The sequence below is a fragment of the Oncorhynchus masou genome, chromosome 9, assembly GCF_036934945.1.
Source record: "Oncorhynchus masou masou isolate Uvic2021 chromosome 9, UVic_Omas_1.1, whole genome shotgun sequence".
In the NCBI taxonomy this organism is placed as follows: Eukaryota; Metazoa; Chordata; class Actinopteri; order Salmoniformes; family Salmonidae; genus Oncorhynchus; species Oncorhynchus masou.
Genome location: NC_088220.1, coordinates 69,306,591 through 69,324,627, shown reverse-complemented (window position 1 = coordinate 69,324,627; position 18,037 = coordinate 69,306,591). Strand labels below are relative to the sequence as shown.

The window sequence follows — 18,037 nt, the reverse complement described above, 5'->3', positions numbered from 1 at the left end:
TAGGTTAATAAGCCAGATCTGTTTATTGGCGAATACATATTTAAAATGATCCATCTACCTTGATGATCTGTTTGGACAATTTGCACATTTGGATCAAAATTACTGTTAATTAATATCATCATCCCTTTTGAATTTCTTTCAGTCCTTTTTCCACAAATCTTCATCTAAAATTGTTGAATGAGTTTCCTTTAAACAATAGATATTACATTATTTATCTTTTAGCCAGGTAAATACTGATTGTCTTTTTTATTATCTGCTGAGCCATTACATTTATATCTGGCTATATTTATTTCACCACTTCCCATAACGAGTTTCAATTGTATTTATCAAAATATATGTTTGTAGACGTACCATTAAAAAGTAACATGATGATTGAGTGTCCATATAGCTGTAGCATGATATTTGCATTGCTACTAAGTAAACCTCCAATTGGTCCCCACTATTTCACCCGCTAAAAGCCCTCCTCATCCCGAGTTGGGTTGTCATCCCAATGTCCGGCAGACCACCTCCGACCCCCCGGATCCCATAGCCAGAGACCGGGACGCATCCTTCGAAAAGAGCACACAGTGCCACCCACAGAAGAGAAGCAGATCAACCGCCAAATCAATATATAATTAAAAAAAATCCTGTTTATCTTATTTTCCATAATTAGCTATTAATATTTGTAGTAATGTAGACAATTTATGCAAAGAATTTTACCTCTCACCAGTCTCGCCATTACTAAAATTACATTTATGGCAAACAATTAGTTTATTAGCAAACAATTATTGTGAATCATCCTATATTTTCCCTAACTTCATTTACGCCCTCACAACAGTTGTAGGGATACACACACCCACACTCAACTTCTTTCCCCCACAACAACCATAGACTCCGATTCTCAACAGTTGCACTATCCCAGAGCCCAACTCAAGAAAGGTCTTGATTTATGAATGCATATACAGTTGCAGCTGTATCAGAAGGCCTGCAAAACTGTGCAAAAAGTAGGCAGAAATGGGGAGATTTGATTAACCATTGTCACGTCCTAGATGATGGAGGTCAAATATACCCCCTTCCCCTGAAACACCCACAACATGGTCCGCCGTAGTGTGACCCCCTCCCCATGGGTAACTGCAGATAGTGTTGCCTGGGTGGGGGCACCCCACCGGAATCCCCACCGGCTAGGTAGAAGGTCGACAAGGTTCTCAATAACAGCTTTGAGAATTTCCTTGTATATTATGCTCCATCATCAGGGGGCTTTGGCTTTGCAGGACCAACCCTGCCAGGCAGGCTCAGAATCTTGAGGGGGCAGTGCTGCTCTAAGTCTCTAACCACATTTTGACTGCATACAGGCCACTTACAGCAGGCCCATGAAACAGATTGGGACTTCTTAGTATCTGGGTCGTTCAGGTCGGTGTCTAGGGTATAGGGTTGTGGACCGTTCCATCAATACAGGAACATAACTAAATAAATTTGATGTATAGTTTATTTGAAAAATGTTGTTCCCCATGATAGGACAATAAAAACAATTAGATGTATAATTTATTTTAAAACACTGTTCCACCATGATAGGACAATAAATAAAGAAGATGTATAATTCATTAACAAAATGTATATCCCTCATCTGCACAACATTGAAAGCTCTCTCACAACCCCTGCTAACAGAAATACGTTGGTTCTGGGATATGCAACCATTTCCTTTCTCACTCAACGCCACTTCCCGAAACACCAAATAACACACACCACACCATCCATCCCGTGCCTTCTATTTGCTGTGTTTTTATCTCCACCATTTTGAATTAGTGCTTTTGTGTTCCAATTAGTCATATTTCAATATAGATAGAAAAGCTATATTTTTTGTTGTATTATTACAATCCATAACTGGGCAAGAATCGTGTGTTTCATTATTTTTCTCCTCTATGAGAACTTTGTAATTTTTTAAATAGCCATGGAGTAGTCTGTGTCTCTGAACAACTGGTTATCAATATACATTTTATCGACCACGAGAGCAACTGGTTTCCATTTCAATCTATTTTCCTTGAAAATTGGATACAGAACTTTACGCCGTTCTGCAATTCCCTTCGGGAACTGGTCATTCATGCCTATTTCCGTCCAGCAAGTCTTTTAAACGTTATTTTATCTTTAAAGAAAGCAAATTTGGCAACGATTGGGCTTTCATACCTCTGTCGGAAGCGGTGTACACGTTCGAGATGGATTTTATCGATAGCTTCCCGTGTGATCTGAAGCGCTGTAAGGAGGAACTCACTAACTACAGATTCAGGAACTTCTCCCTATTTCTCTTAGATTCTTGTAAGTAGCAGGTTCTCTCTCATGGATCTAGTCTGTATGTCAAGTAAGGCTTCTGTCAGAATGATGTTCTACTTTTTAAGTTCATTAACTTCGGTTTCAATCTTATTGACTGTCCCTTTTAGCTTGTTTGTGTCTTTCTCCAATGTTGCAGCTTTTTCGTCACTCATCTTGAGGCCTTCAACTCTTTTATATCCTTACTGACTAGTTCAAGTATACCCAGTTTGTCATTTATTGATTTTAACAGATCGGTTTCGACCTTTACCATTCCCGGTGGTGAAAATATTAAATTATCTGTAGAAGAGTCACGTTTTCATTTTGAAATGGGTTCCACTGTCTTACTCTCCATCATGTTTGTATTTGTCGATACATTTCTCTAGTCTTATGATTTGTTGTTATCCAGAGGCCACACAAGCTCACAGTGGAAGCGTGTTCTTTGGAGTGATGGATCAGCTTCATCTGGCATTCTGACAGACAAGTCTGGGCTTGGCGGATGCCAGGAAAACGCTACCTGCCCGAATGCGTAGTGCCAACTGTAAAGTTTGGTGGAGGAGGCTGGGGCTGTTTTTCATGGTTCAGGCTGGACCCGTTAGTTCCAGTGAATGGGAAACCTTACCGCTACAGCATACAATGACATTCTAGACTATTCTGTGCTTCCAACTTTCTAGTAACAGTTTGAGGAAGGCTCTTTCCAGTTTCAGCATTACAGTGACCCATGCAAAAATCGAAGTCCATATAGAAATGGTTTGTCAAGATCGGTGTGAAAGAACTTGAATGGCCTGCACAGTGCCCTGACCTCAACCCCATCGAACACCTTTGGGATGAATTGGAACAATGACTGCGAGCCAGGCCTAATCGCCCAACATCAGTGCCCGACCTCACTAATGCTCTTGTGGCTGAATGGAAGCAAGTCACTGCAGCAATGTTCCAACATCGAGTGGAAATCCAGAAGAGAGGAGGCTGTTATAGCAACAACAAAAAAGGTGGGGGACCAACTCCATATTAATGCCAATGAATTTAGACTGAGATGTTCAAGGAGCACGTGTCCACATACTTTTGATCATGTAGTGCAATTGAGGGAATATATATATATATATTTAAACCTTTATTTAACTATGCAAATCAGTTAAGAACAAATTCTTATTTTCAATGACGACTTAGGAACAGTGGGTGAACTACCTGTTCAGGGGCAGAATGACAGATTTGTACCTTGTCAGCTCAGGGGTTTGAACTTGCAACCTTCTGGTTACTAGTCAAATGCTCTAACCACTAGGCTACCCTGCAGCCCACTATATGTAAATGTAGGTAGGGGTAAAGTGACTGTGCATAGATAATAAACAGAGAAGAGCAGCAGCATGTGTGAAGGAATGTGAGTGTTTGTTGTCAATATGCATGTGTGTGCGGTTAGAGTCCGGTGAGGGTACATCGAGCCTGTGCAAGAGAGTCAGTACAGAAAATAATTCTAAATCATAATAAAATAAGGGGGACAATGCAAATAGTCTGGGCAGCAATTGGATTAGCTGTTAAGGATCCTTTTCTGTTAAGGATCCTTTTGGTCCCAGAGTTGCTGAGGACTACCATGCGGTAGCAGAGAGAACAGTCTAAGACTTGGGTGGCTGGAGTCTTTAACCATTTTTAGGACATTCCTCTGACACGGCCTGGTTGCAGGATGGCAGGAAGCTTGGCACCAGTGAAGTACTGGGCCGTACACACTACCCTCTGTAGCAGTTGCCATACCAAGCGGTCAGAATGCTCTTAATGGTGCAGCTGTAGAACTTTTTGAGGACCTGTAGATGGTCAAAAAGCACCCAACATAGTGACATATGCTGCCAAGTCTGGACTCCCAGAGGACCTCCCCTCCACCTTTCCACCTTTCAACAGGAGAAACCTTCCAAACCTCTCCTTTTTGTCAGGATACACCATATCCAAAGGCTTATCCAAGCCATTCAAATGCTCCTCATAGAGCAAGTAACCCAACTATTGTATTGACCAATTGATTAAATAGAATTGCACATACGGCCTTTCTGTCTTTGTTTTCCTGTTATGTCCATGCCCACAAGGAAATCTATTTAGCATAATACACAAACAAAAATTGAATGCAAATTAATCTCCATGAAGAACAGCAAGTCACACTAATAAACTATAGGCCTACGTAGTTCATGCACAACTTAATTAATAAAGGATCCAGGACATTAAGTGACAACGGAGTCAACAGTTTTTATTTTTCAAATGTGATCAAGGGATATGTCATACCTGAATAAATCCATAAGGGGGCAACATATACAAAGCAAAGGCATGAAGGACCAGTCTGGAGTTTACAATCAGATGCTCGAATGATAATGCAAATCTCAGGTAGCCTATCACTGCCTCTAGAACACTAGAAGGGGCTGACCATGGCATGTGGTACATATACATCCTTGGGTATTGACATTAAGTGACAACGGAGTCAACAGTTTTTATTTTTCAAATGTGATCAAGGGATATGTCATACCTGAATAAATCCATAAGGGGGCAACATATACAAAGCAAAGGCATGAAGGACCAGTCTGGAGTTTACAATCAGATGCTCGAATGATAATGCAAATCTCAGGTAGCCTATCACTGCCTCTAGAACACTAGAAGGGGCTGACCATGGCATGTGGTACATATACATCCTTGGGTATTTAGGATTGAAATATCATCTCAAGACATAGTGAGATAAGGATATCAAATTACTGTACACGTGATGAGTCGATAGGCTAAATTTGTTAATGATACAGTACGTTTGTCATTTAGCAGACGCTCTTATCTAGAGTGACTTGCAGGAGCAATTAGGGTTAAGTGCCTTGCTCAAGGGTACATCTGCATATTTTTTTAACCTAGTCAGTCAACGAATCAGTAAATCGGACATTTTAGAGTTTCCTAGGCAAGTAAAATGTACCATAGAGAATGAAGAAATTAACAATTAATTCAGTAGGAGTAGGGTAAACTTTTATACACAGCTTATAAGTGTGACTGTGAAGTTATTTTGGAGGGAGCTAAGTAATTACATATTTAATTTAATTAATACGATCCATATATTTACAATGAAGGATGTAATATGTTGTTATTCAAATGCTACAAAGCGAGATTTTAGTTCTGGGCTAACGGAGATGACCGATGATACAATGGAACTATCATTCGTGGCGGAGGGTATATTGCGCATTGACGTAGTCCGCGGAGGGATATGGTGTAAAATATGTGTCACGGTACTCTTTTCGCAATTTGCTCTGTATTGACATTGGTAGCGTGTCAGCAGACAACGCTGGACCTGGTCAATGTGATGGGAAGGGACAAGACGAAACCAAAATGAATTTTCAGATGAAGCGTAATAAGGGACATAGGTTTAATGGTTTTACAGATCGTACTGTAAACGTACTGCCATTTTCTTGCTGACCCAATGATTTTCACCCTGTGACTGAGATGTGATGGCCCAATGATGAAAATCAAGGAATTTTAATAGATGCATTTTGGATTACATTGAAGAGAATCGCACGAACATCAATGTTTTCGAAGAGGAGAGACGTCACCTGGTTTGAACATCTCGCCACAAGAGGACTATTATGACAGCGTTAGCTGGCTGTGACTTACACACATTCTATTCAAACTCATTGGTGTTGCATTTCATAGTTTTTCAGGCACATATATAACGTTAGGCCTGTATTTTGTATTTTCTTGCGATAATCTGAAAATCACAAATTGATGTCCGTCCATTCAATTGATATTCTGTTTAGTTAGCATGAAGCTAACGTTAAAGGTAGCTAGCTAGCTAAATATATAAAATGTTGTTAGCATGGTTGCTTGCCAGCTACAATGCATGGACAACATGACGCTTGTCGTCGCAGCATGTCACTCTGGTTATATAGTTGAAGTGTTTGTGGGTGTTTGAAGCTTGCAATCTATTTATCCAGGACACTTGACATCATGTAGAATGTCTGGCAAAGCAGTTTTTGAGCTAATTTGTTTGCCATCTAAATGCATATTTAACTAGCTAACTAGCCAGTTTGCAACGCTAGCAATCTGGATCAGAAAATGACAGCTGGCAGTAGGGACTGACATTGTGTACCTTGGGATTGTGGCCAGCCATGCGTACAGCTGACTGCAGTGTCTGATTGTGGAAATAGTTCAAGGTAAAGCCTTATATAATCTGTTGTAATTGGCTACTGACAGGGAAGAATTTGACACTAGCTCCAGTTTTGCATCCCATTTTAAACGTGATCAGTTGCATCATCACCTGGCTGTTTCTCAGGCAATATCAAAGGTGGACTGGAATGCATGCTTGTCCTTATACAACTGACTTGTATTCTGTTAACGCCACAATCACTAGTTTGCTTGACAGCTAAATCCAGGTTCCACTATCAAAAGAGAGCATCCTTCAAAGTGCATAACTGAAGAAAGAACCTTTTGACACCTGACCTAAATTGGACAGTGACGTTGACAATGGAGACTGTTGGAGACTTTGAATACAGCAGAAAGGACCTGGTGGGACATGGTGCTTTTGCTGTGGTGTTCAAAGGAAGGCACAGAAAGGTAAATATCTGGAACATTAAAGGTCTGCATCTCCATCTTTCCCATTGCATTGCTTGTCTCCTCTACTCCTTCCCTACCTTCCCTCTCCTCTATTTTCCCTGAGGTTACGTGAGAGTGGTGACGTTTATATAAATCTGGGTCAATGGCATTGCACTGCAGTAAATTAACTGTCATTTGGCATCATTTTGTTTAGTTTTCCTTCAACTAACTAGATGTTTAAATATTTGTTATTAGTGATGCAAGTATTGCAATGAAATACAATTACAGGCTTACCTTATTCAAATGTTATTTACATGTTTGATTATGCATGTTATTGTTTCATAAGCCTCGATCATGCGATGTTGTGCAATCTTGCGTTATGGTCTGGCACTGGGGTGCATTGAGATGCCAGCCGTTCATTCATGAAACGGATGACTCAAACAGCAGTGAATAGCTCACTGACGTAGCCAGCCTAGACAAGGTGGATAGAAAGGAGCATGTCTTCTTGTTTTTCCTCCTCAAGAGGTCTTCTTTCTCCATCTTCAGTGATGATATGAGCCATGATAATAGTCTACACATCAATGCTTTCTTGACAGTGTTTTATTTTTTATATTACCAATACAATGAGATGATAGTCTAGTGATGATACATTCGTTCTATTAGCTTGATTGGTCACACACCAGTGATAACAAAGCATCTTGACTGACTGACAGGACTGTGGTGACTGTCCATGATGGGGATGTGGACCAAACTGTTCTGTTGATCAAGGCGCAGCTGAAGGACGGTCAGAGAGGAGAGAATGTTACTTATGTCTGAGCCTGCTCCACATCTATCTCACTGTGTGATGCTTCCAGGGATGATGTCACCATGCTACCCTATTGCCACAGTTGCTCGCGAGTCTGTATCCACATCCATTCCCCCCCACATTGTCAGCAAAGCATTTTAGTGTCTCCCCTCTTAACAATGGAGAGACTTTTTTATTAAATTAACATTTTAATTAATTTAGTACAATTCTACACATTTTGCCATAGGGTTGGAGAGAGACTGACCTAACAAAATCAAAGGGTGTCCCCAGCAGGTAATTCTATGCTAATAACAAGTTTGGATAGCTGTCTGCAAAACTAATTTAGCAATCTAAAATAGTTTAGCTCATATGGACTAAATGACTGACTGTCAGTGTCTTACATAACGAGGGAAAAACTGGTAATGCACAACCAAATTTCAAAATTGCACCTTGTGTATTCTAACTCGCAACAGTAAGTTGACACTCAGAATGAGTTCCTAAATTGAAACTGGAAATTGATCCGAGGGCCTTCATGCGGCCCACGGGCTGACAGTTGCCCATCCCTGATTTAGACAGTGGGACCTCGTCTGCATTTGCCTGTTGTCTTTTCTATTCTGGATTTTGTCTTACACTCTGGATAAGAGCGTCTGCTAAATTACTAAAATGTAATGAAATGCCTTTTCTCTCGCTACATTGGTGACCAGGGTGGGATCTAGGGCTGGGCGGTATACCTGTATTTTACGATATACTGATTGATACATGGAGCTCTTTGGGTTTTTACTTCTATATGGTATTTTAATATTTTGTTAAATGGGATAGGCCGTGTGTAACATCCATTCTTATAGTTTACTTTGCTAATTGAGTCTTCTCTTTCTGCTCTCTCTCCATGCCGCTTTCCACACAGACCTAACCCTGCCCCCAAGGAATGCATTTGTTGTTCCTCGACCATGAGACACTTGCATTCAGTCTGCATGGTCAATGCAGCACATGCAACAATGTTGATGACAATGATGCTGTTTTCACTTTGCTTCTTAGTATAACTCCACTAGCATTCTATAATTACACTATTAGTTTGTTTCTTACGATACAAACTAGCTATTTGCAGATGTATTTTCTTAGCAAGTTGGGCCTAAATCTTCTTAGCCACTAATTGCTAGTTAGCTAACTAGTCAGAACAAAGGTAATTAGCTATACAGCCTGATAATACAGTTTCAGTGATGGTATAGACTTAAATCATGCTTGTGCAAAAGTATCTTCTAAAGAAAAGCGGGAAGTGCAAAGGATGAATATGTTAGCTACATGAAGTAGCTAAGAGAAAACATTCAATGTAGTCAAAGATTATAGGGTCTCCTAGGAAACACTTGTCAACACTTTGCTTCCTAACCTGTCACAATAACTCCTCCCTGGTGTTTTCATTAGTTGTCAGTACTATTATTTTATACTATTCTAACTATAGAATTAGAATAATCATTCTATTTCTATGATTCCAACAGTTCAAGTAAAAACATTGTCACATCACCCGAATACAACATGTGTAGACCTTATAGTGAAATGCTGACTTACAAGCCCTTAACCAACAATGAAGTTTTAGGAAAAAAAAGTGTTAAGTATTTCCTATAAACTATAAAAAAAATAGTTGTACCCCCAATAAAGGTGATTTTCCCAATAAATTACTGGGAGTTTATATATGGAGTGTGCGACTCTTTAAAAATAAATTAAAATAGTTTATTTGCCATTAGTCAGCACCTCCACGCAAAATAATGTTTCTGGGTGTGCGCCAGTCAACTGAAGTAAAAATAAATAAATAATTAAACAGAAACAATAAAATAACAGTAGCGAGGCTATACGCAGGGGGTACTGGTACAGATTCAATGTGCGGGGCACTGGTTAGTCAAGGTTATTGAGGTAGCCTATGGGGCCTGGGCACACAAATGGTCCTAAAGAGAAGCATGCGTTGATGACAGTCTCCATCAGAGGTCCAGGATTTTGGCATTTCTGGACTGCGACATTGTAAAATTGTGCCCTCTACGACACTTGCTATACAGTGCATTCGGAAAGTATTCAGACCCCTTGATTCCACATTTTGTTACATTACAGCCTTATTCTAAAGTTGACAAACATTTTTTATTTTATCAATCTCCACGTAAAACCCCATAATGACAAAGCAGTTTTTTGCTTATTTACAAAAAATAAAATCAGAAATACCTTATTTATGAGTAATACCTTATTTATTCAGAGTTCAGGGGTATCCTGTTTCCATTGTTCATCCTTGAGATGTTTTTACAACTTGGAGTCCATGTGTCGTCAATTCAATTGATTGGACATGATTTGGAAAAGCACACATCTGTCTATATATGGTCCCACAGTTGACAGTGCATGTCAGAGAGAAAACCAAGCCGTAAGGTGGAAGGAATTGTCCGTAGAGCTCCGTGGCAGGATTGTGTCGAGGCACCGATCTGGGGAAGGGTACTTAAAAATTCTGCAGCATTGAAGGTCCCCAAGAAGACAGTGAACTCAGAGCTGGCCGCCCGGCCTAACTGAGCAATTGGGAAAGAAGGGCTTTGGTCTGGGAGGTGACCAAGAGCCCGATGATCACTTTGACAGAGCTACAGAGTTCCTCTGTGGAGATGGAAGAACATTCCAGAAGAACAACCATATCTGCAGCACTCCAGCAATCGGGCCTTAATGGTGGTGGCCTGAAGGAAGGCACTTCTTGGTAAAAGGCACATGACAACCCGCTTGTAGTTTTCCAAAAGAAACTCAAAGGACTCTCAGACCATGGTTAACAGCATTGTCTGGTCTGATGAAACCAAGACTTACCACCACGGTAGCCTAGTGATTCGAGCGTTGGACTAGTAACCGGAAGGTTGCAAGTTCAAACCCCCGAGCTGACAAGGTACAAATCTGTCGTTCTGTCCCTGAACAGGCAGTTAACCCACTGTTCCTAGGCCGTCATTGAAAATAAGAATTTGTTCTTAACTGACTTGCCTGGTTAAATAAAGGTAAAAAAGATCCCAAGCTATACAGTGCAGTCTGGAGGAAACCTGGCAACATCCCTATGGGGAAGCATGATGGTGGCATCATCATGCTATGGGGATATTTTTCAGCTGCATGGACTGGGAGACTAGTTAGGATCGAGAGAAAGATGAACAGAGCAAAGTACAGAGTTCCTTGATGAAAACCTGCTCCAGAGTGCTCGGGACCTCAGACTGGGACAAAGGTTCACCTTCAAACAGGACAACGACCCTAAGCACACAGCCAAGAGAATGCTGGAGTGGCTTCGGGACAAGTTTCTAAATGTCCTTGAGTGGTCCAGCCAGAGTCCTTACTTGAACCCGATCTAACATTTCTGAAGAGACCTGGAAATAGCTGTGCACTGAAGCTCCCCATCCAACCTGACAGAGCTTGAGAGTATCTGCAGAGAAAAGTGGGAGAAATTCCCCAAATACAGGTGCCAAGCTTGTAGCATTATAAGGCTGTAATCACTGCCAAAGGTGCTTCAAAAAAGTACTGAGTAAAGGGTCTGAATACTTATGTAAATCTGATATTACCGGGGGTTTTCATTTCTAAATTGCTAAAATTTCTAATCTGTTTTTGCTTTGTCATTATGTGGTATTGTGTGTAGATTGAGACAAAACTATTTAGTACATTTTGGAATAAGGCTGTAACAACAAAATGTGGAAAAAGTCAAAGGGTCTGAATACTTTCAGAAAGCACTGTACATTGTTTGGTAGGTTACATAAATACTGCCGGAGACACCTGATTTTTGTCTCTGTGCTCAATAAACTGAAACACTGTGTGATGGTGTTCTTTGTTCGCATGCGTGAAATGTACATTATGCAAAACATGTCTCACACTGTCATTTTTGGCAGAATACGATTTTGGCACTTTTAGAAGGTTAGTAGGGAAGTGAATCATTTAAACCACTTAAATATACTCACATTGTATTTGAAACTCATATTTGTTTCCCAACTGCTTTTTTAAATAATCCTACAGGCACTTTAACATTCTCCATACCTTCTATTCCAATGCATCAACATTATGCATGCCCACCAAACTTTATTGTATTGCTGAGCACATTGTACAACTATTTTGAGGGAAAGTTGTATTGCAAGGGAAGCAATACAGTACCAGTCAAAAGTTTGGACATACCTACTCATTCAATGGTTTTTCTTTATTTTTGCTATTTTTAACATTGTAGAATAATGTTGAAAACATCAAAACTATGAGTTAACACACACATGGAATCATGTAGTAACCAAAAAGGTGTTAAACAAATATTTTTTATTCTTCAAAGTAGCCACCATTTGCCTTGACGACAGCTTTGCCCACTTTTGGCATTCTCTCTACCAGCTTCATGGGGTAGTCACCTGGAATGCTTTTCCAACAGTTGAAAGAGTTCCCACATATGCTGAGCAATTGTTGGGTGCTTTTTCTTCACTCTGGGATCCAACTCATCCCAAACCATCTCAATTGGGTTGAGGTTGGATGATTGTGGAGGCCAGGTCATCTGATGCAGCACTCCATCACTCTTCTTCTTGGTCAAATAGCCATTGTACAGCCTGGAGGTGTATTTTGGGTTATTGTCCTGTTGAAAAACAAATAACACTGAGCGCAATCCAGATGGGATTGCATATCGCTGCAGAATACTGTGGTAGCCATGCTGGTTTAGTGTGCCATCAAATTCTAAATAAATCATTGACAGTGTCAACTGCAAAGCACCCCCACACCATTACACCACCTCCTCCATACTTCACGGTTGGAACCACACATGCGGAGATCATCTGTTCACCTGCTCAGCATCTCACAAAGACATGGAGGTTGGAACCAAACATCTCAAATTTGGACTCATCAGACCAAAGGATCGATTTCCACAGGTCTAATGTCCATTGCCTGTGTTTCTCGGCCAAGCAAGTCTCTTCTTCTTACTGGTGTTCTTTTAGTAGTGGTTTCTTTGCAGCAATTCAACCACAAAGGCCTGATTTCACGTGGTTTCCTCTGAACAGTTGATGTTGAAATGTTTCTGTTACTTGAACTCTGTGAAGCATTTATTTGGGCTACAATCTTAGGTGCAGTTAACAGCAACTTATCCTCTGCAGCAGAGGTAACTCTGGGTCTTCCTTTCCTGTGGCGTTCCTCATGAGAGCCAGTTTCATCAGATCGCCTGATGGTTTTTGCAACTGCACTTGAAGAAACTTTCAAAGTTCTTGAAATGTTCCGTATTGACTGACCTTCATCTCCTTTAAAGTAATGATGGGACTGTCTTTCTCTTTTGCTTATTATAAGATGGCGGCAAAAAACATGGCTGATGTTTTACATTCTCCCAACAAATTGTGCCATTTTTGTTTTTTTTGCATTTTCTTTGACTTATTTTTTAACTTATTGTGTTTGTATTGTTGCTGCTACTGTCTCTTAAGACCGAAAGATCTTCTGGACATCAGAACAGCGATTACTCACCACGGACTGGAAGAAACTTTTTCCTTTAACGAGTCCGACGAGAAGGATATTCTGCTTTCACTGGAACATGCTCAGATCCTCGCCTTTTGCTTGAAGAAATTATGCAGGAAAAGGCGCCGCGGACCAGGCATCCTTTTGAAGATCTGTAGGCGAGCGAGAACTGCCATCCGTTCTTCTTGCTAACGTGCAATCTTTGGATAATAAAATTGATGACCTATGATTTAAGATTATCCTACCAACGGGACATTAAAAACGAACTTATGTTTCACCGAGACATGGCTGAACGATGATACGGACAATATAGAGCTAGCGGGATTTTCCATGCACCGGCAGAATAGAGACGCTACCTCTGGTAAGACAAGGGGTGGGGGTGTGTGTCTTTGTCAATAACAGCTGGTGTGCGATGTCTAATATTAAAGAAGTCTCGAGGTATTGCTCGCCTAAGGTAGAGTACCTTATGATAAGCTGTAGACCACACTATCGACTAACAAATGTTATTGTCACCATAAGAATGTTTTGGTCTCATTTGCAAACAAATTCTTATTTACAATGATGGCCTACCCCGGCCAAACCCTACCTCGGACAATGCTGGGCCAGTTGTGCACCGCCCTGTGTGACTCGCAATCACCGGCCGTGATGCAGTGCCTTACATCGCTGCACCACTCGGGAGACCAAACAAGATAGCCCTATTTGGTAAAATACCAAATCCATATTATGGCAAGTACAGCTCAAATAAGCAAAGAGAAACAACAGTCCATTAAGACATTAAGGTCGGTCAATCTGGAAAATTGGAAGTTTCTTCAAGTGCAGTTGCAAAAACCATCAAGCGCATGATAACTGTCAAGCGCATGATAACTAATTTGACTGTTTCTTCATTCAGTCTATCTGATAGAAACTTAAGAAACCTGTGTTTGGTTTATTGTCCAAGATATCCCCATGTTTCTCTCTCACAAATGATGATACACAGTGCACACAAAGCAATTTAAAGGCCAGTTGGCCTGAGCTTTACGCACACAAGCTTCCCTTGGCATTAGTGTAAGTGATTGAGGAACTGAACATGTTTAAAGGGATTTTAACTAGTTGTTCCTTTATGTCACTCCTTCCTCCGACTGCAGAAGACTGATTGGGAGGTGGCGGTCAAGAGCATTACCAAGAAGAACCTCTCCAAGTCCCAGATCCTGCTTGGCAAGGAAATCAAAATCCTCAAGGTGAGTAGTATGCTTAACCTAATTCCTTCTCACTTATCTTGGAAACGTATTTAAAGAATGAGTTGACATCAATATTCCATTAGTCTTCATGTTCGACTGAAAGGCCTTGATTTATAAATCTAAATAGAAGCCAGTTGTCACGTCAAAGGTACAGTAGCTAATGCATCACTAATGTACTTGTTTTCTTCATGACTTTTTCCAGGAACTTCAACATGAGAACATTGTGGCGCTTTATGATGTCCAGGTAAGTCCTTGTCTTGTTTTCCATTAAAGTAAGGTAGAGCTTAGTTGATTGCAGGTAGGCCGAGTGTGTCTACTGTGTTAGCCTAGCGTCACTACTACAGCCGAGTTGGCCTAGCGTCACTACGACAGCCGCCGACTTGGCCGAGCGTCACTACGACAGCTGCCGAGTTGGCCGAGCGTCACTACGACAGCTGCCGAGTTGGCCGAGCGTCACTACGACAGCTGCCGAGTTGGCCGAGCGTCACTACGACAGCTGCCGAGTTGGCCGAGCGTCACTACGACAGCCGCCGAGCGTCACTACTACAGCTGCCGAGTTGGCCTAGCGCCACTACTACAGCCGCCGAACGTCACTACTACAGCCGCCCAGTTGGCCTAGCGTCACTACTACAGCCGCCTAGCGTCATTACTACAGCCGCCTAGCGTCATTACTACAGCCGCCGAGCGTCACTACTACAGCCGCCGATTTGGCCGAGCGTCACCACTATAGCCGCCGAGTTGGCCGAGCGTCACTACGACAGCTGCCGAGTTGGCCGAGCGTCACTACGACAGCTGCCGAGTTGGCCGAGCGTCACTACGACAGCTGCCGAGTTGGCCGAGCGTCACTACGACAGCTGCCGAGTTGGCCGAGCGTCACTACGACAGCTGCCGAGTTGGCCGAGCGTCACTACGACAGCTGCCGAGTTGGCCGAGCGTCACTACGACAGCCGCCGAGCGTCACTACTACAGCTGCCGAGTTGGCCTAGCGTCACTACTACAGCCGCCTAGCGTCATTACTACAGCCGCCGAGCGTCACTACTACAGCCGCCGATTTGGCCGAGCGTCACTACTACAGCTGCCGAGTTGGCCGAGCGTCACTACTACAGCTGCCGAGTTGGCCGAGCGTCACTACTACAGCCGCCGAGTTGGCCGAGCGTCACTACTACAGCCGCCGAGCGTCACTACTACAGCCGCCGAGTTGGCCTAGCGTCACTACTACAGCCGCCTAGCGTCATTACTACAGCCGCCGAGCGTCACTACTACAGCCGCCGATTTGGCCGAGCGTCACCACTATAGCCGCCAAGTTGGCCGAGCGTCACTACTACAGCCGCCGAGTTGGCCGAGCGTCACTACTACAGCCGCCGAGTTGGCCAAGCGTCACTACTACAGCCGCCGAGTTGGCCAAGCGTCACTACTACAGCCGCCGAGTTGGCCGAGCGTCACTAAAACTCGGAGGCTGCATACTGACTGAGCCTCCAGTTCACTCAGGTGCTTTTTATACTGACCGGTCTTTGTTTCATGTAGCCATTCTCAACAACAGTGCTAAATTAGACCTAAATGGCTTGAAGAAAATTGTTTGAGTCATTATAACTAGCAAAATTGTACAGTGCAGGGCAATGCAGCAGCATACAGGCAGAACAGTCACGATCACAAGCTAACCAGTGAGCCAGACAAACACATTAGAATGGGTTGCCACGCTCCTGAGTAGACCTTTTCTGTGTTTATCCGGTCCATGTGGAGCTGACTGCATATGTCCAGAGCAGAAGTCTGTGTGTAAAGTCAGTGGTCATGATGTGTAAACCATTAACTCTGACAGATCACTGACTGGTGGGCCAAGGCTGTGACCACTGACTGACTGGTGGAGCCTGGGAGCTTCTCAGTCACATGACACCACATGACTGGCCATGGTTATACCAGCAGCATGCATTGTACGGCCCAACATCTCCCTGGTCGCCAATCAGAACTCACCACCGACTGTTCTCAGTGATGTGTCCAGGGGCAGGGTTGTCCAAGGTGGGGGACAAAATGGCCGCCACCAAAAGTCAGGCGTTAGTCGAGCTCATCATGACCTTACTTCATGGTGACTCGTAAACCTGTAGCTTTGGGTCAGCATGGGATTCACTGAGGGCTTTCTGTTACAGAACAGGGAACAGGCTTTGAAACACCAGCTCTGCCCTGTGTGGGCTTCATTGTTCACTCCATGGTTAGCAGGTAGCGCTATGAGTCTCTGCATTCTCTAGCTATAAAAAGCCTTTCCGGTAGGGCTCCACCCAATTGGGAGAGATTGAAAGAATGGTATTCGAGAGAGCTATTGAAGTGATGATCAAGCAGCGCTGCCCACACGGTGAGGCACTTCCTGTGTGTATGTAAGCCTCCCACCGGGACCCTGCTCTACCCATCCGGCTCTCCTCCCTTCATCCCTCCGGCCACGCCCCTTATGTAATCACCACTGGGCTAAGCTGCCTTCCATCCAGGACATTTCCGTTATGCTAATGTAGTGTGTGATGTAAAATGTGTTTGAAAAGTCCCTTGTCAATGCTGAACAGACTTGATGAGTGGAAGTCGGTTACATCCACTAATACAGGCACTAGATGCCGATTTATCTTTTCATACCCCTTATGATTAAGATTTTGATTGGGTGTCAGGGAATCTGATCCTAGATATGTGATTAGGGGGAGGGGCAACTTCTACCTGGAAGTGAATAGGATTGCCACAGAACACTCCCCATAACTGAAGACACTGGTTTGGACTTTGTGTGTAGCTTGTCTTAGAGTCCGTCTCTTGCTCCCCCCTCTCCTCCCATTGGCAGGGCTGTACTCTCCCTGGGCCATCTCTCGCCTCTGCAGCTGTCGCCTTTGGCACACAGGCAGTGGGGCTTAGAGATGCTGTCTGAAAGGAAAGAGAGAAAAGACTGTGGCTTCGGCGTTTAGAGGGAGACGAAGATAGTGTTGCAGTGTTAGAGATGGGTGTTAGGCCTCCAAGCGTCCTCTCTTTCTTAGGCTTTCTTTTCACTCTCTTTCTATTGCACTCATTTCTCTTCTTTGTTTCTTCCCATGTTCTTTGTTTATTTAGTTGTCTCTCTCGGGCTCTCTGTCTCTCGCGTCTCTGTCTCTTTCGCTCTCTGTCTCTCTTTCGCTCTCTTTCTCTCTCGCGCTCTCTGTCTCTCTCTCTCTCGCGCTCTCTCTCTCGCGCTCTCTGTCTCGCGCTCTCTGTCTCTCGCGCTCGCTCTCTCTGTCTCTCGCGCTCGCTCTCTCTGTCTCTCGCGCTCGCTCTCTCTGTCTCTCGCGCTCGCTCTCTCTGTCTCTCGCGCTCGCTCGCTCTCTCTGTCTCTCGCGCTCGCTCGCTCTCTCTGTCTCTCGCGCTCGCTCTCTCTGTCTCTCGCGCTCGCTCTCTCTGTCTCTCGCGCTCGCTCGCTCTCTCTGTCTCTCGCGCTCGCTCTCTCTGTCTCTCGCGCTCGCTCTCTCTGTCTCTCGCGCTCGCTCTCTCTGTCTCTCGCGCTCGCTCTCTCTGTCTCTCGCGCTCGCTCTCTCTGTCTCTCGCGCTCGCTCTCTCTGTCTCTCGCTCTCTCTGTCTCTGTCTCTCGCTCTCTCTGTCTCTCGCGCTCGCTCTCTCTGTCTCTCGCGCTCGCTCTCTCGGTCTCTCGCGCTCGCTCTCTCGGTCTCTCGCGCTCGGTCTCTCGGTCGCTCGCTCTCTGCCGATTTGCTCTCTCGGTCGCTCGCTCTCTGCCGATTTGCTCTCTCGGTCGCTCGCTCTCTCTGTCGATTTGCTCTCTCGG

General features: G+C 43.5%; 1 protein-coding gene across 1 annotated transcript in view; it reads left to right on the top strand.

The window, feature by feature from the left end:
• Nucleotides 1-5,540: 5,540 nt before the first annotated feature.
• Nucleotides 5,541-18,037, top strand: part of LOC135546555 (serine/threonine-protein kinase ULK2-like) — a 71,986-nt gene continuing 59,489 nt past the window's right edge. The window contains 3 exon segments of the mRNA XM_064975085.1: nucleotides 5,541-6,834; nucleotides 14,170-14,262; nucleotides 14,465-14,506. Of these exon segments, the coding sequence (XP_064831157.1) occupies nucleotides 6,745-6,834; nucleotides 14,170-14,262; nucleotides 14,465-14,506 (225 nt within the window). The 5' untranslated portion in view covers nucleotides 5,541-6,744.